The following is a 22,942-nucleotide window of genomic DNA, read 5'->3' as shown; positions in this document are numbered from 1 at the left end:
GTGCAATATTAATCATAACTCAGTAAGCTATAACCAACATTTTCAGATGCACCAGTGCCAACATTAATGCAGTATGACACAGCAAATATGAGAAGGTGACCAGCTTTAAAACATTAAAACACAATTATATTTGAGGATGTGTGATACTGAAAAGCCTGTTTATGAATCCCAATATTTGGGAAAAGCTGTTTTTCAGTTTTTCTTAAGGGTAGAACACTGACAAAAAAGAACCTAAGTTTAGAAATGCTGAAACTGTTAAATCACAATCTGCAATAATGATGTGTTCGTACGTTTCATGAAAAATGCTTCTGCACTCCAAGAAATAATTATGACTTCCAGAACCATCAAAACACAATAATTAGAACACTAATTACTCCAATGAATCCCAAGCCAACTAAAACTGTGCTATTAATTCCATCATAACTCTGAAACACACCAATTTGGATTGGATCTCCCTTCTACACTCTATAAGCATATTGTTAATTGCTTTTATTTCCCATGAAAGAGCGATCACCTGACTTAAACTTTGGTTATAGTATCATGCTTGAAAGTCCATGTTTAGATGGCTGAACAGTTATTTCTTTAGTTAATCACTATTTGATAGCACAGTATTGACTTCATTCAGCCAACTACATAATACATGGGTATTTTCAAGCATGGACTGAAAACTGCAAAGTGTGTCCTGAAATTTTATGACTTACTAAAGCCTCAGGAAACCACATGCCTCTGCTTCTCAGCCATTTACTGATCTGACACATCTCTGTGTGTTGCTCCTGTAAAAAAAATCACACTGGTTTAACCAGGCACTGCTACAAACAGCAAATTACTACCAAATGTACAGAACAAGGTATTATACTGTTCAAGGCATTCCAATAATTTGTTTACCATACTCTTAAAGGTATTGTTGTACACAGTTTTGAAGAGAGTTCTGCCTGCATTAATTTGGTCTATGATTACAGATGCCAAACTGTTTTGCATAAAGTAGAAAGCTGCTTAAGACTGTAATGCTTCCAGCCCCTGCCCTCATATAGTAAATGCACATTCTCAAAAAACTCTTAATGAGTAAGCGCTGCAAGCATCTGGCCTGCCATGTGGTTGAGGCTTCTTGGTTTCATGCTGCCAAAATGAAGTTAGACATTTTAAATGTATCTGTCATCTTTTCAATGCCATCCTAGAGTGTCATTGCTTCAGCTGGCACAGAATAGGATGAATCTTGGCTTCACTGAGTCAAGATATCACACCATTGTGAACAGTTGCTTGAATTACGACTGTCTGCCTTCATAGTAGTAGCTTATTTCATAGCATTCTGTTGTGTTCTTTCCACAACAAATTACAGTAAATAGCTTCAAGGTAAACTCCACTTCAAGAATAAAGAAACTCCAAAAGCACATATTCAATCTTTACTTTATTAAAACAAGATTTGTTCTGCTGAAGGAATGAATGAATTTATAACTGCAAAACGAACAAGGAACAAAACCTTTGCTTCTGGGCATGCTCAGAACTATGCTATTATTACAAATATTTTTCTGAAAAATATTATCAGGAATGTTGCAATTCAGCAGGTAAAACATTAAAGGCAAAAATTCAGTGATTTTAGTTACATTAGTGAAAGAGATACATTTTGCTTTTCCTATCTGTCCCCAAAACACCAAAAGCCGAAAACCCCTCATTTCCAGTATGATTACTTTGTTCTCAGGCACAGCGACCCTAAGGGAAGAAGAAAGGAAGACCGGCAAAGGAATCAAAAATCATCATCCCACTCCTGTTTCACACTGTTCAGTGATGCAAAGCAGCTCCCAAGCACAGGAGCACCTGTGCCAACCTGCCCTCTGCACTTCAGACTGGGACAACATCCTCTCCTGTCACCCGTCAGATTTACTTCCAAACAGAACATACTGCCCTGAAATTTAGCTCTTTACAACATAAAAATAAGAAATCCAAATGCATGACTCAGAAAAACAATGGATAAAATGAGCAGAAGATACAGAGAAAGAACATCCAGCCACAGGACTGGATGAGTCTGTAGTATCGCTGTATCCTTACAAAACCACATTGTGTCAAACAACCACAGACAAAAGAGATAGAGAAGCAGATAAAAAAATACAACATCAAGCAAAATTATTGCAAAATACATTATCAATAACAACAACATAAAAACCACAAAACACATTCTCATTTGGGCACAAATTCAGCATGAAACTTAAAACACAATTTCAGATGAAGCCATAGGCTCATTATAAACAGAAATAACCTCATTTATCTGAGTCCTAGAGAGAGGTACTTTCATAACACAATTACCAGAACATTGGATACAAACCTGTCAGAAAGAACAAGAGAGCAAAAAATCCTATCAGAAAATTAACTGAAGAACTGCGAGGTGCAAGTGTCAGCTATCTAAAATTTTGGGGGATTGCTATTTTATGTTTGGTTAGCACCTGGCACAATATGATGGGGTCACACCCATGGTTCACAATCCTAATGAATAATAAAAATCTGCTTAAAATAAGACTGTTTTGAAAGGCTGAATGAGTACTTTATGCAGGGAGAGACTTTTTAAAAATTATGAAACGTATAATAAAAACTACAAACGTACAGGTCAAAATTGCGTAAGTAACGAAGAAGAAATGGTAACATTCTTCTCAACTATTAAAGAAGGTACTGGTTCTAACTGCTGCCAATTTAATTCAAAAAGCGTGACTTTATTCCTCTCTACTCCAGCTCTTTTCTCGTTTCTCTATATTAAGACATGCAAACATACTGACAAAACATCTTTGTCTACTAACATTAAAATAACCCAGTTCCACCCCCCCCCAAAAAAAACAAAAAAAAAAAAAAAACCCAAAAAAAACACACACAAAAGGGAAAAAGAAACACAAACAAAAATAGAAACAAGAAATATCACCCTGAAACAACCAACCCACCCACCAGTTTTGGAGAGAAAGTATTTTAGTTCTCAAGTTTACCATTGCTGTAGACTTCACAACCACATTTTGAAATATTGGCCATGCTGCTAATGAAACAATGTTCTATTCCATAAGGGCAGAAATTGCATTACTTATCTAACAGGAAAGTGCTTGCCTATTTCTCAAGACCTCAGAATTTTCTCCTTCTTGCACATGATATTGAGTATCTTGGCAATATTTTGTTTTGCAAATATGTTCATAATTCTCATTCCAAAGCAGTTTCTACTTTTACTTCTCATATCAGTCTTTCCTCTTTTTCCTAGTGGTCATTGAGCATGCACAGAAGAGGTTTCTGAACATTCAGAAGTGAGGCACAGATTGACATCCAAGCCTACAGTAAATCTTATTTTGCCAGCATCAACCACATAAATGTTTCCAGACTTGTACCTCAAGTCTTATTCTTCTAATAAATTCTTACATACTTTTTTTCATTTTTCTTTTTTTTAAAGGAAAATATATAGCTACTTACACTCTTACTTAAATAAAATATTTTTCTTCTAAAAATCCCACCCTGATAAGAGGGTCTATTACCAAAAACAAAAGACATTACAGTCTAAAAATATTAGTAATTTTATAGTCCTCAACACATCTTTATTACTCAAGATTTCAAGGAAAAGTTGTGCACTGGAATAAGACAAACGTACAATGAATGAGTAGAGAGAACAGTATTTTGACTCTAAACAAATACACACTAGTGTTCTTAAAGTACAATGTGCATTAAAACTTATTCACCCACAAAATAATTCATGCTTTTCACATGTGAAATACTGTGAAAAATAAGATGGAAGAAGTTAGATAGGAAAACATTATTGTATCATAAAAATATGTTAGAATGGGACTTATCTATAGTTAAAGCTTTGCTTTAAAACAAACTTTATTTAAAAATCTTCTTTTGCTTTATCTAAAAATTAGCCTTTCTATAAAAACCATTCCTTTAAAACTTTGCTTTAAAAACATCAGTTTTATATTAGACAAAATATTAAATTATACAGGCACAATTAGTTGAGGGCTATAAAAATTTATATTATAGCCCTTCATTTTCCAGTGACTTGCAATACAGTCATATGATTCTGTGTCTACAGACAACCATAGGAAAACTCGTCCAAAGAAATCAACTTTTATATAAAAAATAAAATAAATTAAAACAAAACAAATTAAAAAATCTGTCAGACCATATTTGAATTGTAAAGGAACTTATTTTCCAGCTGACACATGCACATCTTTTATTTATCTTAGGAACTAGGCATATACATTAAAAACATCCTCAAAATATTCTCTGAACATGTGGTTTATGATGACAGCTTTTATATTTCCTTCAGATACTGTATATTAAAATAAACCATTTCCAAGTCTACCTTTATCTCAGCCCAAATCTGTGACCCTTGACACTTCAGAAAGAAGTGAATGAAGAATCAAGAATGGTTTCATTTTCTGAGGGAAAAACGCACAGATATGTTCAATGCCAGAGACAGCGGGGTCTGTTCTTTTCCATGTTTTTCTTGTGTTCTGAAAAATGTACTGTACCACTAGAGAATTTATGAAGACCTTCAAGGTAAAATAGATTCTATAATATATCAAACTGAAGATTTGAAAACCAAAGCCTGGATTATGATGATGTTTAACTGCGTGCTTAATTTACTGTAAATGAACCATTAATCTTCGGTTTTAAAGCACAGAAACATCCATAAGACTGGCTTTATGTCTTCTAACCACAGCAAATAAACTGTCATCATAACAACTATTAAATAAAGAAAGAAAATCTAAACCACCATGGGTTTGGGGTTTTTTTGCCATAAAACCATAGTAGATGGAACATCAGTGGCCGAACTTGAATCGCTGTGGAATATAATTTTTATTCAACCAGGTTTTTAACCAAATATTTGAACTCTAATACATTTAGATGGATGCTGTGTTAGGTTTATTTAAATATTTTACTGAATATTTAGAAAGAAAGTTTGAACTCTAGTCCATAAAAATTTAACCAACACTACACCAAATAGAGCTAGAAAAGCACAGAACCCCAAACTCAAGGCTGACATTCTAAAACAACTTACTGCTATTTGTTTGCATTATAACTTTTCCATCCCCCTCACTAAGGAATGTGAAATTCACCTACAAACTTAATCAACAAGCTATTAAAAAAACAAAAAAGCCCCCAAACATAACCCTGTATTTCTTTCAGAATTCAAGATTTCACTTCAGCTACCACCATTTGAACAGTCCCCTAAGGAAACATATTTCCTTACCAGCATGGTCCATTATTGCTTGATGAGAGCCGACAGCGACTTTCAGCCCAAAAAAAAAAAGCTTTGGACATGATTTCAGGAACAAAGTCTATACAAAAATGTGTAAAATTATATTTCATTTCAAGAAAGCATTGAATTGATCTGAATTGTATCATACTGTATTAATTTTAATGCCATTCCACAGGCAAGTATATATTATGTGTTGAAGAAGGTGCACATATACACAAACACAAAATACATACACAGAATTCTGCCCTGATTGATGTATCTTCATTAAATTTCTAGCATAGCAACTGAGTTATCTTCTGCATTTTAGAACTGACAAAATTAAAATAGGCACAATTAATTAACACAGCTTCTAAATTACCTTATTATAGTGCACTGTTATGCACTGATAATACCATAATAACAATATGATACCATTCAAGGTCATTTTGCTGATGTACTGGTGAAGACTAGTAAGTATGATTATAAGTGCTTTTAAATCAAATCCACAATTTCTGCAGCTTTACACAGTAGAACAGTGCAATACATAGTGCCCCCATATTCCAGGAACAAGAGCTGAGTTTACAGTTTTATTTATTTCACATTAGACTGGCTTTGCGCTTTCTGGAGCTCTAGCACTTCAACTGCATTGTCTATGGCCTCCTTTTTTTCTCCTTCCTTCTTCCAGGTGCTGGCTATAAAAAAAAAAGAAGAAAAAAGTTCTTTTGGTAGCTAGCTCTCACCTGGTAGAACAAGACAGTTTCGAAGTAATGGTACAGCAGAAGTTCTTCTAGAGGGTCGGTTCACAGTGCCAGGATGACCCCGATCTCCACTTACTTCCCAGTTCCTGACTTTGGAGGAAGCTTGCTCTGGTTTCTTGGGAAAAGATTCTGATGTGACTTTCTGCCTTTTTTCAGGAATCCCTGTTACAACTGTTGAGTTCAGAAAGGCCCTTTTTGGTTTCCTCCTCACCTTTAATTTTTTAGCATCAGGCTTCTCTTTCTTAGGGTGTTTTCCCACTGTAGTTTTCCTTGTCTGGCACCTATGGATGGAGAAAGCAGATTTCTGGGCACAAGGCTGAAGTTGTCTTCTCATCCCCTCTTTCTGCTGTTTTTTAGTCCTGGATGTTTGTTTGCCTGTGGTTACTCTGGTTCCTCTCCTTGCAAGAGTACATCTGACAGACTTAGATCCTGCAGCCTTTCTGGAAAAAACTGGTTCTTTGTTAGTGCCTTCTTTTCTCTTCCATATTGCTTTTGGAGTCTCCCTTTCTGACCACTCACTCCTGATGGAGGTCAGAGGAGTTTTGGTAATTCTATTAAATGGAATTAATCTACAATCTCCTTCTATCACAGAGTTCAAAGGTGAAATGATTAGGTGTTTAAAAGAGTTCTCAGATACAAGACAATCTGTCCTTTCTGTGGCAACAGATGGTCCATCTGCCTTTTGACTTGAGGCTGCATCACTCCCTTTATCTCGATCGGGCAGGAAAGATGCTGAAGAACTACAGAAGTCTGACCAATTGAGTGACTTTGATGGCGTGCTCTCTCTCTGTGTATCAGCTAGTTTCTTCATGTTTGCATCAAAGCTGAGACTTCTGAAAAGCTGTCGAACATGAGAGGGCTTTTTGGCCTTTTCTCCAACTGTACTCTTTGGAGGTGTTTTCAGAATTCGATTTGTCAGTGGGTCATAATATTTGAGAGAAGACTGTTTGTATTTATATCTTACCGAGTCCTTGCTATCTGTGGAGTGATGATTTTTCCTCATTTTGGGAATATCTGTAGGTTTACCTTTGCACTGTTTTACCTCTGGGCACGAGAGTACATATACCACTGTCTTGGGCTGTACAGGATTCATGATCTTGCTATAGGACTCTGGAAGTTTAAGGGCACATAGCCTAGTTTTCATGTTTGGAGTTTTTTCGTTCTCCAGCCATGCAATGCTTGCTTTCTGATCAGCTGGATCAGATTCCCTTCTATACATTTTCCTTTTTGCTACAGGGTAGTTCAGCAGACTTGTTTGTGTGCCATGGCTGACTTTAACCACCTGACACCTTGAGGCCAGGCGCCACGTCCTTTTCCTAGGCATTTTTACAATTTGTGGGTTGCATAGTGTATCTGAGGCTAAAGATGGGTTATCAAAATCAGAGCCACCACTCAAAGCATCATGAAATTCTGGCAGTGCTTTAACTGGTGCACTTTCTGTTCTATTACCCTCAATAATATTGATCCTTTTTTCATCCTTCTGCTTTTTTTTCTTCATTCTCTTCCCTGTACAGTTGGCTGAGGATTCACTGTTAAAGTAGCAGCGAAAACGACCTTCCCTGAAATCACGCACTAGTTCTTCAATTTTTATATCATCTTCATACATTATTTGAGACCAAGTTTTTCCCACAAAAGAAGGAGGCACATGAGGCAGGGCTGGAAGAACTGGTTCTTCGGTATGAACTACAACATCCTTTTTCACTGCTTCTATTTTCTCTGATGACTCCGTTTTTAAAACAGAAGAGAGCTGTGTTCCATAGTCTTTATCTTGCAAACATACTTGGACTTCTTTCAGGAATTCTATATCTTTTATAGCTGCCTTGGGTAAATTTGTTCCTACCTGTATTGGTGCATCACAGTCAAAACTCATTTCGGAGCCCTCTAAATTAGTATGGTCCAGAAGTGATGAAAAAGGTACACTGGGATTATTCTCTTCTTTGAAATAGATTTCTTCAGATGTAGTTTCATGGCAGTATTTCACAATTACATCTTCAATAGTTTCATCCACTGAACTTTCATCACCTCTGTTTGTCTTTATGTTTTTGCATCTTGCTAGCCGTGGGGATGTCCCAAGATCAAGGGAGCTGCTGATACCCACAGTATCCCTGAGATGGAGATCAGACACCAAAGTTTCATCCTGAGTTCGTAAACTATCTCGCTTTGAGAGAGATTGACCTGAGGTAATAAAGGAAGAATTGCTGTGGCTGCATGTAGGAATCCGATGAGAAACTGAAGGGCATTTTGGGTGAACCAGTGCTGAAGCACGATTCAAGCGTGGCTTCAATAACATATCCCTACTGCAGTCCTCCCCTGCTCTTTCATCACATCCTCTATGCAGAAACAGATTTGATGCTGCCAAATCCCTAACATTTTTTCCTGTTTTAGGATTAACAGAGGAACTGTGGCTTGTAGGACTGAGAGAAAACTGCTGAGGTACAGGGCTCACAGCTGTAGACTGGCCTTCATGGCTCTGATCTGCAATTCGAGCGTGTTTCAGATTTACCCATTTCTTATCGCTACAAATGCCAACAGACTGCTGGGATATTCCTGGAACACGTTCCTGGTCTCTTTGAAGTCTTTGAAAACCTGCTTGTGTAACAGAAGTTTTCTTTGTACCCTCACGAGACAGGCATGGAACAGAAGAACCTATTTCACGAAGGGACTCCTGGTCTTTGCTGGAACTCTCCTGTTTCTCACTATTTCTCTTTTTCTGCATCTCTTCTGAGGACGGGCAAGAAATCCTAGGAGCCTCTAGAGTGACGGGGAATGGCATGTCATCATAGGTTGGTCTAAAGGGGAGGGGATAAAAAAAACAGGTTAGAGAAATACTGTAAATATGCTTAAAAATTTTCAAACAACAGCAGTGTACGGGCTTTTTAAGAGTCATTACCTAGACTGCATCACTTCTAATGAACAAACTGAAATTACTATTTCTGTTGTTCTATCTACCTCAGAGATATTCAATTTTTTCAGAATTATGGAGGGGGAAATGCTCCACAAAACTAAAGATAACAATTTGGGCATTAGTCTAGCACCCTCTTTATGCAATCATAAATTAAGAATGGCCCTCACATAGATTACAATAATTTTATGAATACAGCACAGCAGAAAAAGTAAAGTATTCCCTTTGTTTGGAGTGGTAAGCCTATAAAGAGGTGATTTCACTGGTCATACTACCATTACTTAAAATTGAGCTTTTGTAGAGAAATGGAACATAATAATAGGACACAGTATAAAACCATTGTTGAGTATAAATGCCCTTTTCCCTATAAAACATGGCTGCCCGAGAGGAACTCTGCACATGTGGCCAAAGAATTCCATGTTTACTGTTTCTCAGACATACCATAGCTCCTGACTCACTCCTGCAAGAAGCCAAGTTAGGATTGCTCAGCCTTGCTGTGACAACAGATTTTTATATATTCTGTAACTGGCAGTTCTGTCTTAAAGACTGCCTCAAACACAAGGGTTTGTGTCTTCCAGAATTAACACAGCTGACAGATATGGACTATTTTTCCTATGCAACACAGGAACCCACAAGGCTTCAATGTGTAGCAGCCAGGCAAATCCAATGAAAACAACTTTTAAAAAATGTAAATACAACTGAAGAAGAGAATATTATAACCATCTTGTGAGACCCAAATGGATGCTTACTTTAATACATGGCAGACATCAGCTAACAGAAGTATTGTGAACAAATTTTATAGTACAGTAATTTCCTTGGTTATATAACTAAGACTACATACAGCTAAGGGACATAGGGCTGAGTAACCAAGAGAAACCTCATATAATGAAACATTAAAAAAGAACTATTACTAAATTAATGCAAAGTAATCAAACACATCACATGATCAAACAATGCCTATCATCTGAAATGCTGCTTTGCCCTTGCATGAATTCTTGGTCACCTAAGCTCTGAAATAGGATCTAAAGGGAATGCCAGATGCAACAATTAATTTTTTAACTTCCTGACTTCGGAGTTTGTCCATCTTTGTGTGAAACATCTTTGCATCCTGGCATCTGGACCCTGCTGAAAGACTGAATATAAAACTAAATAGATTTTCATACGGAGAAACTATAGCAAAATCCTAGGTTTCTAGGTCAGTTAACAGCCTACAAGCACTTCTCAAAAATTACTTTTAAGCAAATGTCCCTGGGGGGAAGAGAACAGAACGACAGTTTTATATAGTTAGGAACTTTTGACAGTTTTGCTACAAATTATCCCCTTAAGTAGAATAAAGGTTTACTTTTTAAAATGCTCAATACTATTTCCTTAGGTAAAAAACTTACATACCAAGTGTTTGGAGGAAGGAATGATTTGATGGTTTGTGGGTGTTTGGTTTTGTTTTGTTTTTTTACTGGGGGAGAACAACAATATCCTTTGAAATTCAATATAAGGCAAAGCTCTGATGAATTTTTCCTTTTTCCACATAACTACTACGTATACTGGTTCTGTAAAACAAATCAAGTCTTACAAATATTTCCATAATCTTTTAAAATTACACATAAAGATCTCTTGTACGAGTTCATCTGAAGAGTAAAAACAGGTATTTAAAGAACGGTGTGAAACTGTGTATAAATCCAAGTGTTTTAACATGAGAAAGAAGAGAATCAAAGTCTTACCTCAAGTGTCAGTTAAGACCATGACTTTCTTTTCAGAGCAGGACCACAGCATAAATCTATTCATACTTTCTTTTCCATCTTTGCTTTTCTTCCTCCAAACTCTGTCTAGATTTGGGATTACTGTTGCCCCTTCTTCCTCCAACATAATCTAGATTTTGTATATTATTCTTCTCATTCTATTCCTTCTTCCAACAACTTAGAGGAAGATGGGTAGATTGCTTTTCCTTGTTAGTAGGTTTTGTTTACCAAAGCAACAACCTTGTATTAGTGACACCTCCAGAGAAGCCTGACTTAAAATGAATCCTATATTTTCTCCACAGCAAAAAACGGTGAGTGTTCTCAACAGTGCAATAAAATCTATTTATTTAAGATGGGAGGACAATTTATTTATTTGTAGTAATGTGTACAACATATCCTGGGCTAGTCTGGCATAGCCATGCATATTAGCTAGTTCTGGCACATCCATGAGAATACCAACCAGTGTTTTCAGACAAAACACCTTTCTGCTTTTTGTCAAGACATATAGCAGAGCTGTATATTGAGAAACTGTACTGTACTGGAATCAAACTGGGATTTTTGTCTGCCTTTCAAAACACAACAAATGAGGTTTAATTGATTTTCCTTCATCTACAGAGAAAAATTTAACGCACTGATCCTCTTATCACTCTTGAAACATGCACATGGTAAATAAAGAGAACACTTTTTAAAATTTCAGCATTAATGAATTGGCCAATTAATTTCATTCAAGTATTAATTAAACAGGCAAACTGCAAGGATAATGAAAAAATAAACATGTAAATACTTACCTGACATAATCAACAAACCAAAATTATGAGCTCTTTCAAAACATACATAATATATATATATATATGTATGTTTAGCAGTATATATGTTTAGCAGTATATGTAAGGCCCAGAATTAAAATATTTAGAATAAAACATATAAAGCTCAAATTTTAAGAATTTGTAAATGCATGTGAGATTGTACAGTCTGCCATTGTAAGTGCTGACCTATATATTCCTCCTTTTTCAGGTCTTCACATTTAAAAGTGAATTGTTAGTAGTGTTGTTTCAAATCCATAACTAGTGAAGTTTTGTCTTCATATAAACAGTAATTGTCTCCATGGAGCATGTTTCACCTCAAATGAGCCAAATTTACTGCTCAGCAGTAGAACAAATACAGAAATTCAAAACACATGCATTCCACTAACACATATTAAAATAAAAAGCTTTCTGTATTATACCTGCTGTCATGGTATCTGTGGGGATGATGCTGCAAAACATCTTGAAGGAAACGCTCCATCAAGCTACTGGTACCCGTACGATTCCTGCAGTATGTTGTAAAATGTCTGTGCTGGGAGCTGAAAATATGCTGGTGAAAGATGCAACAGATGATTAATCTAATACTACTGCTAACACACAGGCCTGTTCCTAAAAATTCCTTCCCAGGTTAAACATTACACCACTGCTATGAAAATATTTAAATAAAAAGAAAAATCTTCTTTTACTATTTTAAAATCTTAATTGAGATTTTTAAGTATGTTTAGTCAGTCCCAAGTAATACTAGAATGTATTGAAGCATCTTTCCGAGTTGGAACTTAAATTAGTGGTTCTGGAAGCTGCTGACAAATCTCTTCTAACTAGTACAAATACTCTCACAAATCTCACAGCTGCTCACAAGTCTCTTAACCAGAACAAATACTATAAATGTATCTACAAATTACTTATAATATTCTTGAACTTAACATGAGCAAACATCCTATAATTCACTCTCATTACACAAGTCTATTTTAAGTGCAGAAGATAAATAGGCTTCTACTTTCTCATTACACAAGTCTATAAGACAGGAAACTGACAAAAGAACTGAAAATGGTTGATCAAACATCTCCAGCCTTGATATGTAACATACTACTATAACGCTAATACTTTAAAATATATAGAGATCTCAAGATTAAAGACACAGAGAAAACCATAATGGAAGCAATGCAGAGCTGCGTGGCACTTCAGAAAAGCAGACTGCAGCAGCTGTGCCACTCCATCGGCATCTTTTACAACAGGTAACAAATAAGCAAGGTGTCTTCCTCAGGACACGTATTGTGCAATTCACAAACTGCTCATTTTTCACTCAGTATTGGTTGTTTGGTGTAGAAACTGGTATTTATGAGTCGATAAAGCCCTAGGTACCCCTTGCTATCTGCTGCCAAATTATGCAGAAGCTGTCTCACCTGTTCCAGATTGCTGTAGTGTACGTGGCAACAGTTGCAGTACCCTTGTCTATTTCGCACAGTGGGGGCTCCGGGCCCAGGATGTTCTTGCCCTCTTCTGTGTAAACTGAAAGAAGTAGGTAATATTGTCAGGACACGTTCAGTTGTTTAATCCATGTCCTTAGCATGGAAAGTCTAAATATCTATCTTACTACAGAGATGGGAAAAACTTGAAGATAAATGTTTCTATTTTAGAATTGCAATGGTGAGATTATGTATTTTAAAGTATTCTCATGCAAATTTCACTAAGGAACTTTTTCCTTAAACACAGAACAAAGGATAACAGTTTGAAAGCACAGTTAGCTGAAAGCTGACAATAATTGCCTCTAAAGAAAAAGGCAGTCATCTTGTCATTTGTCTGTTTGTTAGTATTTTGAAATAAAAGAAGAAAAGACCAAAAAAACTTGACATCCAAACAGTTGTTTGGGGCACTACAAGGTGCCTTCCCCACAGTTTTTAACAATACACGGGTGTAAGATACAAAGGACCTCCAACCATACACTTAATTCATTTTGTGTCACTGTCATCCATTACACCAGGTAATAGACAGGCTGAAAAGCAGATTCTTCCCATTTTACTTTGGTAAGCAGTAAGCTGGATGCCAGGTAGATCATCACCTAACTTACCTGCTACTGCTGTCCTGTCGTGGAGAGCTCTCAACACCATGTCTTTGGATTCCTACAGAAAAACAAAAACAACAACCAAGAAATAAACCAACCGAACACACCTACAAAACACAAAAACCAACAGAGTATCAAGGAGATTCACCTGCAGCTAGCTACTTCTCTTACACTGCATTTATCAAAACTATTATTTTAAAGGAAGATAAAAGGTTTAGTAAGTTCAAAAAAGCATGAAGAGATCCTTTTGTCAGCAAAGTTCATCCAACAACTTCATAAAATAAGCTTTACTCTTTCATAGCTGAGATGAGTGAGTTTTTCTACTGATTTGTCTGGGTTCAAGACTAGGTAATCTACATTGGTACTGCAACATCCATGATTACTGAGATAAAACGTAAAGTGTCTCAAACAGCTTACAACAGGACAAGAAAATTACACCTACATGGAAACTTTGTGGATGATTCAGAAGTCACTCCTTCCATCCAAGTTCCATAATGAAATTTAAGAAATTAAAGTAAGCAATTTAACTATAAGATGAACTAATATTTCTATTGATAGTTATTACATTTTCAAATGTAACTGCAACAAAAACTACTTTGAACTTTTTCAACTTCTTACCTTGTGCTGAAGAAGCAGAAGCTCCATCAGATCGTTTGATTCTCTCAAACATCTGTAAGAAAAAATTGTTAAAGTCAGTCCATCCTCGTACTCACTGTATCCTGAAGCTTCTCCTTCAGTCCAAGCTACAAGCTCTTTAAAAGCTCTAAACTGTTTCAGCTATAGACCAATACCTGATTTAAATGAAGCTGCATTCTAAAAAGAAACTTCTGCTTTACTAGGTTACCCTAATATTACATTTAGCAATACGTTTTAGCTTTGACAGAATGGGCTAACTTTTAATTAATGAAATGAAATACTATACTTATGAGCAGAGTACACACTCTGTTAGGTTATTAAGCAGTAACCTTGTCAAATTAATTTAATTACTTAATTTCCTAAGTTGCCTTAACAATTAAGATGAGATATATGTAAGAAAACCCATATGAGACCTATAGCACACAAAGTAATTATCTAGGCTGGAAAAGCAAGCCTTATTAATCGAAAGATCTGCAAATGAATTTTGAATCTCAGACTTCTTAATAAAAATAGGACTGCAGCAACAAGCAGTTACATGCTTTAGGGTGTCCAAACACAAAGGATTTCCAGGTGTCACACAGCCTTTTATGCTATGGAATGTAAACATCACATCAGCTTTCTAGTACCTACCTTAGAGTCACCAACCTTCCTCATCCACCAAGGCTGGCTCCAGACTAGCAAGCAATAAGTGTCAAACAGGAGGCCATTTGCAGTGCAGGACACTTCTCTCATCCCATCTGGCAACATGGAAGTTAAAGAGCCTTTTAAAATAACATTAATAATGCATGTTTTCCATGCCCTAAGGCATGTAAATTTTTCTGTACCACTTTGCAAACAGTTGAACAAAAGGATAAATCTTTTTGAAGTCTGCAGCACATCTTTTTTTAATATGGAAGTAATTTTGACACTCTTTTCTATATAAATGTTAACCATTGCTTCTGGAATAATTTTGTTTTTTCTTTCCTCCTCGTGGGCCCTGTATACTAAACATTGTCATTTCCCTGACTATGCACTGCTCATGATAAAATACCTGAGCCTTTATAGCAATTATGGTCAAAAGGAATATCTTAATAGCTCAACTTTAAACAGCCCCTCACCCGCCAAAACACCAAACTCCTTCTACTTTCCTCTGTGTGGCAATTGATATAATAATATTAAAAAACAAAATAAACAAGAAACCCCAGCTGTTCCTATAAACCTTTTCATCTGGCAGCTGAGAAAAGCTTTTTTGATAGATCAACTAATCTCAGCCATCCTGTTCTACTTCCTATACACTGCCAGGATTTGAAAGAAAGTGAAGGAAAAACACAGAAAATGATCCCTCATGAGTGATGCTTTATGTAAAATAACTTGTTCTACCTGCTTGAAGTCAGCTTCCTGCTATTTTAAGTCTTACTGCACACATCCAATCTTATGATAAAGCTAGAGGTATGGAAAGTGTAGCAACCACAGAGGAGGCTACCCCAGGGCTGAGGCAGTCAGAGAGCTCCACAGCCAGCAAGGGACACCACAACCATTCATCCCCATCCACTGCCCCAGAAGGAGATTAAAGCGTTTTGGTTCCATCTCAAAGATGCTAAGGAGTGGTACCTGCAGTATGTTGGAGGATGGAGGAAGACCTATTGTCTTAGAGGAGTTTCTTAGAGGAAAACCTATTCCCTTTATATCGGTGTTTTGAAAAACCACTAGTCTATATGACATACAGCTTGCTTACCATCTGAAGTCAAGCCTAACCCACAAGCTAATGATATTAAGGAAATCTGCTACGTAGATGCTTCATTTATGTTGCCAAAATCTGGATTGACTGAGATCCTTACTTTTTTAAAACAGGGACTACAGCTATAAATCCACAAAGGATTTTTCAGATGTCCAAGGAAAGACTGCATAATTCTGCCTTAGTTAAGATATTTACAATGGGAACTATCTTAAACTGTTGGATTAAGAGTAAATAAATAATATCTGTTCAAGATAAAGCTTAGATGTTTTACAACCAAAAAATCCTTTAAATTGTTACAATATATAAACAACCAGTTACATACAGAAATATTTGATGTTGTAAAATTCAAATCAAGATATTTTAGCGGCTGTCTCTAAAACCAATGCTTTGTTTTGGCTTCATTTAATTACTCTGTGTACAGCAGGTAGAGAATGAAAAACTTCATTAAAAACACAATCAAAAGGTATGAAATGTATGCAATAAAATGTAAAAAAAAAAAAAAAAAAAAAAAAAAAAAAAAAAAAAAATTGGCGGTGCATTCTGATAGTATCTGAGTGTCAAAGGTATCAGATAAACTCTCCAGAGAGTGTCACTCTTGCACCGCAACAAGTCAAATAAAAACGGTGAAAAGGTAATAAAAACTGCTCCTCGAAATACGCCTCACAAACACTCAGCCACCCCTTCACCTGAGAGCAACTGTGCTGGGCAGGCAGGCGGAGAGCAAGTCCCTCCCCTAAACACAGGCACTTGCCTTCCCTTCCCACCGCACTACCGCAAGCAGGGAGGCGGCAGCTCCTCTCGGGAGCGGCCTCTGCCCCGTGGCCTCACCGCAAGGCGCGGGGCCCGTCCCGTCCCGGCTGCACAGAGCCCGCGGCGCCCGCCTCGCCTCGCCCCGAGGGACCCGGGCCGGCTCCGACTGTGCCCGTGGAGCGCCGCCCGCCCCGCCGGGAGCCGGCACCCGCGGCCGGGCGCTGAGGGGGCGCTGAGGCAGCCGCGCGCTCGTCCGCCCGCTCCCGGTTCCCCGCTGCCGGCGCCGGCTCACCTCCATCATTCCCCGCTCCCTCTTCAGTGCCGCCCTGGGGTCAAGGGACGCCATCCTCTGCTTCCTGCTCCGGGTCGGCGGGCCGCGCCCCGCGAAGGGAATGGCGGGAGCTGCGGTTCCCGGGCCGCTGCTCCCGGGTCGGCTCGGGCGCCTCCTTCCCTCAGCGCCGCGCTCCGCCCGCCCGGGATCCCGGCCCGCCGCCGCCATGCGGCCGGGCTGTCGGGAGCCGGCCCAGCGCGGCTCGCACGGAGCCCGAGCCTCGCTTGGCGCAGCGTAGGCGCTGCAAAACTGCTGCAGAAACCTCGGGGTGGCGTCTTTTTGTCAGCCCCGGCAGGGTGGTTTTGGTCACGGAAAAGTAACCTCTTAGCTAAGTTTCATTTCAACAACTGTACGAGTCATTTTCTCCTTCAAAACACGCTATTTCATGTACTTGAAAGCTAGCTAAAGCGTTATTTTATTTTATTTTATTTTATTTTATTTTATTTTCGGCCATTTAAAAGTAGTTTGCTTGACGTGGTGTGGCTTGTTCAAGTAGGTTTTATCAGAACGTTAAAGTCTGACTTTATCAGAGTTAGTGCTAGAGCTGCTTCGCTTAAGAATGTGACCTTACCTCAGGTTCTTTTATTTTCATTTGTAGGGTTTTGAACGTTTATCTCCTCTCCTGTGGGAAACCAGCCATTGCATATTTCACTCATTATGCTGAAGCAGCAGGGTGTTTTAAGTAATCCAGGCAGACACAAAGTCAACACAACACCCTTATGTGTGAAGACAGGTGCAGATACAGGCTTGGATTATGCAATGGGGGGGGGAAACAATCTTGAATGCGCTGTAATATGGCAAATTTAAAGTGGTTGCTGTAAAAAGGCGCTGCTGTGTGGCTATGTGATTATGAAACCGTGGCTTAGAAATGTCCACCCACGCTGAGCAAGTAATTCAATACAAATTTCACATGACAGAAGAGTAGGAGAAGGCCTCCCTTTAGGAAGGCTGAATTTAGTTGCTGTCGGATTCTTTTGATACATACATGCCTATGAATATATCTTTCTTGCTGAAAAAAATAAATATTTATTACAAAACAAAAGTTGTCTGATGATATTTTGTTGCCTAGTACAATACACAACTTGGGAAAGATGGAACTTTCAGCTGAGAGCATTTGCTCGCATGGAAGGCTCAGGCACGTGCCCAAATCATTGCACGTCAACAGAGCTTCGTTGTTTAAACATGTGGCAAACGCATACATAGACGTTATCTTAGGCTAAAATAGTTTACTTTTATGGTGGTTTATGGCAGGCTTAGTGAGTTACTGTGGCTCTGCTAACTCCATAGCTTATTGAAACAAAGGAAGCTTGGTAACATAGCTGAGGTGCTGCAGTTTCTTTTCCAGTTTCTTTTCATGTGAAACAGAAGCCCTTTTTAGCTATGAGAAATCTATGCAGTCTGTCTTATAATGCCATACAACATGTCCTCAGAATATTCCCGTATATTTTTGCAAGATAGAATGTAACATTCTATTTCTTGGACTGTCACTCAAAGATAGCAGAACTTAGGCTTGTGTTGCCAAGTGTTTCTTAGCTTTCAACTCTTTCTGTATTTATGAGCAGAGGTTGCACCTTGATTCAAATTCAGGTAAGGCATTGAGAGAGATTACTGTCCTTCAGTCTCCTCTTCCCCACTAGGGAGCCACTCCTCACATACGTGCATGAACATTGAGTAGGGCTGACAAACTTCCCTTCCCCTTCAAAAATTATACTTTCTCCTGATCATTTTCTCTTTGTTGGTGTCTTTACTCATGTATTCAGATTTTAAAAACTACCCCATACCTATCACTGTGTTGCTTTCTACTTTGCTTTGATTTGTTACAATTTCACTTCTGTTATCCAAATGTAAGTCAAGGTTGTACCCATGAAATCATTAAGACAAATTAACAAAGACAGACTCTTTCCTAAAGAGCATCAAATAGCTTCCAACAGCTGGGTTCAGATTGGAAAAGGGAGAATGTGATGAAAGAAAATCAAGCTTGGTAAAACTAGCTGGCAGGACGTTCTTGGCTAGGTTTTTAGTTTGTTGCACATGTACTTTATACATTCTGATGTTATAAGCCTAATTTATCCTTAAATCGTTGTTTTGGTAAAGTTCTTCAAAGCATCTGAGCTAAGTGTTGACTGACTGACAGTTGAAGGTCTGGGGCTTGAGCCATGCATTATTTTTGCCAAATGTTCCCAAAGATGGGTTACTGTTTTTGGCCTGGATTATAACAAGGCAGAGTGACTATGTGTGTAGATTTTAGAGAACTTCACATTCTGAGTAACCTTAGGGAAGAAGTATCTTTACAACTTTACAGTTGAGTGGCTGTTCCATAGTGCCTGGTACTGTATTAAAACCTTTAATTCCTAAGAAGGAATTGTAGAAGTAATTTTCTTTGAAAAATCTGATGTTGGCCATTGGCTGATATCAGGTATGAGACTTATGGAACAATTATCTGGTCCTCTATGGTATTCTGATTTTCCACTTTATTATCAATTCTGTGATATTTAATAAGGTTTTTCAAAATAAAAGAAAATAATTCCTCCTGAGTGTAAAAGGCAAGGATAATCTCTTCACAAAAAAGAGGTACCTGTTGTCTTTGCTCAGCTTTTCTCAAACAGTTTGCTGGGATTGACAGATTACTATTACACATTGATTCTTCTCTATTATAAGTATTTTTCTCATTTTTGAATGAAAAAATGTATGTTTAAAAATAATAATGCTCTTTTATTTACTTGGATATGGCACTGAAACTAAATTAAAACCAAAACCAATTTTTTCTCTTTTTTGAAGGAGGCAAATTGACTATGGGCATTCTGCTTGCTTTCTCATTATCTAAAACTGAACTTTGCTTTTTGTTTTGCATTCAAAGTTTTTTAATTTTAGCATAAGAGCTTTACCTGAGCTAATAAAAACAACCTCAATATGCAGGATATTAGCTTAACCTCAAAACTTAAAAGATACTATAAAGGTTATTGGTTTTGCTTCTCATTTTCTTGCAGAACAATCTTCTTAAGATTAAGTTTGAGACTTAAATTTTCTTTTAAATTGCTTAATTGTTTAATCAACCACAAAGCTTGATAGTTGTGTAATAATTGAAACATGATTGGATAGTGACCAAGAAAAAAAATTGAGATACCATTTAGAAGTTTTAAAAGACAGCTTTAAAAAAATCATTTTTGGAATGCATGGGCTGATAATTTTCTCCTAAAAATATTATTTTACTTTCTTGTAATCAGGTCTTAATTTTTTGAAACATGACTTGAAATATGAAACAGTTTGACTCTTTTTCCAATATCTTATTAGAAGAAAATTCTCCTGTAGTCTATTTTTTTTGTTATTTGGAGGCCATGCTGCTGCCTTCACAGGCTTACCTTGTCAGTTTGTGTGTTCTCTGCTTTTTTTCCCACTAAAATTGCTCTCTGTATTTTATTTCTGTATACATGTACAAAATCTAGATGTTCTTATTATGATAATGCTGAGAAAAATTCTGGGATGCACTGATCCCAGAGGGTTCCATTACTGCTGTTAGGACTGCTGCTGCTGTTCATTTGCTGGCAGGTCATCCAGAAGGAACAGCTGAGGAGACAACTCTGAAAGGATTGCTTTAAACAGTATGGCTACGAAATGTATCCAAATCCAGTGCTTTCAGAAAGTTTCTGTATGATGGGCTTCTAATCATCTTACATTGGATTTCAAATCCATACCTTAGCTCTGCTGCAGTTGTTTTGAATCTCTCCATCAGCTTAAATTAACTTGTTTTAGGGTGTTCTGTTCTAAAAGAAAATGCAAAGAAAATAAATCAGCAGTTGAGAAGTTTGTATGCTAAAGAGCATTCTGTTTTCAGAGAACACGTTTTCATCATAAAATGCTGAATAGTTTACTGTTACAGTAATTTCTGTTTTCAGTTAATGATCAGTCTGTTAATCTCTCCAAAATAACTCTGCCTGATTTTGTAGGGTAGTGATGTAAAGGAAGAGTCTAGGTCAGTAATTAGGCTAGGAGTTGCCTGTTGGTGCCTGCTCATGAATTGCAGGATATTATTTGCCTTCATGTTGTGCATGGAGTTTTTTTATAACTTCAAAAACAGCTGTTCCTTATAATTTCTCTATTCGTTTTTTCCATTGTTTCATATTTACTTTCAAATATAATACCAATTTTAAAATTGTCTGACTGATGTAGTCAGATTTACCCTTGAGAATTGCAAGATCTTCAAGTATTATTGATCACCAAATTACTTGGAAATGTATGATAATTTCTGACATGTATATGCTGGAAGAAGCAATGGAAAGTTGTAACATTACTCCATTTCCTCCACACTGAAGGGGACTCTGAAGCCTGAGAGCCTTTAGCTATGAAGGGAACAGAAACACCAGAGGTTCTTGTGCTAGCCACAGTCAGAACAACATGATGGAAATGCTCTTATACTCAGAACTGAATTAGTCTCATCTGCATACACAATGTTTGCTTTAGCCTGTTTTAAACCGTCCATTTTATTAACAGATAAGGTAACAAATTAATGTGGCTTTTTTAATCAGATGCCCATGTGAGTGTCCTGAAATATTATAAATAAGTATAGTAGGTGACTAATACTCCCTTATAGCCTACATCACATTTTGTCATAGTAGGAACTCAAGGCATTTTTGCATAAGTAAATCTTAATTCCCATTACTCCAGAAGACAATAATGTCTTTCTGATAAAAAGAGATATTTTTTCTCAAAGCTGCTTGGAAGGTTACTAATTCTGTTTATCAAGAATTTTCAAGATCCCAGAAGTTTCAAGCCAGCTTTTACCCTTTGTAATATTCTGAATTAAATGTTTATGTACATCTATTTTAATGAAACTTTTCTGATTTTAAATAGATGGATATGAATTTAAGATAATCCAGAATGTAAAATTATTCTGCAGCTTCCTTGTCTGTAGTGCAATCTTTAGGAGTTGAGGAGTTCCAAATATATGCTATTATGTTGAGTCACTGAATGTTCTGCAGTTTAAGGTGGGGTCAAAATGTTTTCCCAAGGAAGTTAAGTAAGTGCTATTTTTCTCTGCTCTGGCTCTTCTAAATAATGTAAAACTTTTTTTAATGTTCCCGCAATAAACCACATAAGATATTCTCTTACATCTGAGAAAAAGCTGACTCTCTACTTTGCTTTACCATGGGAATAATTTAAAGAAAGTTTTCTTTTTCCTATTCAGGAAGCAAGCAGAAAGTTAAACAAGAGAAGTCCTGAGTTTTTTTCCCAAGGACAGAACTTAATTTTAGGCTAAGAATGCTGGTATGCAAAAACATTAGCCTTTGAAAAAAAGTCTCTTTCTCTTATAGTTTGAAAACACAGAGGTTTTCATAGAAAAATTTTAAAAGGGAGAAAAAGAACTTTGAAACAAAAAGCCTTTCATTTGATTTGTGTTTCTTCATCATTTCACATACTATTACTTTGGATGAGAATTTAGCCTCTCTCTTTTTCTGATCCATTCTATGTTGTTAGATTGTCTGTGTTTCTAATACTGAAGTAATTGGAGTTCAGTTTCTAGTTTACACCCAAGGTTCATACAATTAGTGTAATTTCCCTTTGCCTAGTCTCTCAACCTGAAATAGAGAAGTGGCTGTTCCCTTTCTCCTCTCCTCTCCTCTCCTCTCCTCTCCTCTTCTCTTCCTCTTCTCTTTCTCAGAAGGGAGCCTATTTGTCCTTAAAATGCAAGTAGCAACTTAAATATCCTTTACATAAAATGCTGAGTTCAATCACATGGGTTTAGCATTTTATGTAAAAGATATGGACTTCCAATTCATGTAAATTTCATATTGAAGTTCATCCTAAGTGCTGAATTTGGGTCATATAGTCTTCTTTAAAAATAGATTGCAAAGTGAGGAGGATTTCAAATTAAGCTTTATGTGTCTTGATAGAGCTTAAGAATCAGAACTAGAATGGACAAATAAATATTGGGGGGTTTAGCTGTCTCTTTGCTTAGACTGATGTCCTATGCCTCATCCCCTGAGCCCACTGCTGATTTATTAGAGATGGTGGTAGTTTAGCTTTTACTGAAGGCCAAGAAAGAGTGAAGGTTG

At 37.1% G+C, this 22,942-nt stretch overlaps 1 protein-coding gene across 3 annotated transcripts; it reads right to left on the bottom strand.

Moving 5' to 3' along the window:
- Nucleotides 1-3,532: 3,532 nt before the first annotated feature.
- On the bottom strand, nt 3,533-17,124 carry ZDBF2 (zinc finger DBF-type containing 2). 3 transcript variants are annotated; one of them, XM_041403630.1, is made up of 8 exons: nt 16,854-17,124; nt 14,725-14,831; nt 14,077-14,128; nt 13,465-13,516; nt 12,800-12,905; nt 11,819-11,946; nt 6,032-8,744; nt 3,533-5,889 (listed from the first exon to the last, which is right to left on the bottom strand). In XM_041403630.1, the coding sequence occupies exons 2-8, from the start codon at nt 14,824-14,826 to the stop codon at nt 5,848-5,850; spliced, it is 3,195 nt and encodes a 1,064-aa protein (XP_041259564.1). In that variant the 5' UTR covers nt 14,827-14,831; nt 16,854-17,124; the 3' UTR covers nt 3,533-5,847. The 3 variants fall into 3 exon arrangements, with proteins under 3 accessions (XP_041259564.1, XP_041259565.1, XP_041259563.1); XM_041403631.1 differs by having other exon boundaries at nt 6,167-8,744; XM_041403629.1 differs by having other exon boundaries at nt 3,533-8,744.
- Nucleotides 17,125-22,942: the final 5,818 nt, after the last annotated feature.

This window comes from Onychostruthus taczanowskii, unplaced genomic scaffold (assembly GCF_017590055.1).
Source record: "Onychostruthus taczanowskii isolate IOZ18803 unplaced genomic scaffold, ASM1759005v1 scaffold20, whole genome shotgun sequence".
NCBI classification, from domain to species: Eukaryota; Metazoa; Chordata; class Aves; order Passeriformes; family Passeridae; genus Onychostruthus; species Onychostruthus taczanowskii.
The sequence above is the reverse complement of the archived record's forward strand: the minus strand, read 5'-3'. Positions and strand labels throughout refer to the sequence as shown.

Coding starts and splice junctions, on each gene's coding strand:
- ZDBF2 (XM_041403629.1), bottom strand. CDS start 14,826: ATGAGAGAAGTGTCCTGCACTGCAAATGGCCTCCTGTTTGACACTTAT. Junction 14,129..14,724: donor GGAAGGTTGGTGACTCTAAG/GTAGGTACTAGA, acceptor TTTTTCTTACAG/ATGTTTGAGAGAATCAAACG. Junction 13,517..14,076: donor TTCTGCTTCTTCAGCACAAG/GTAAGAAGTTGA, acceptor GTTTTTCTGTAG/GAATCCAAAGACATGGTGTT.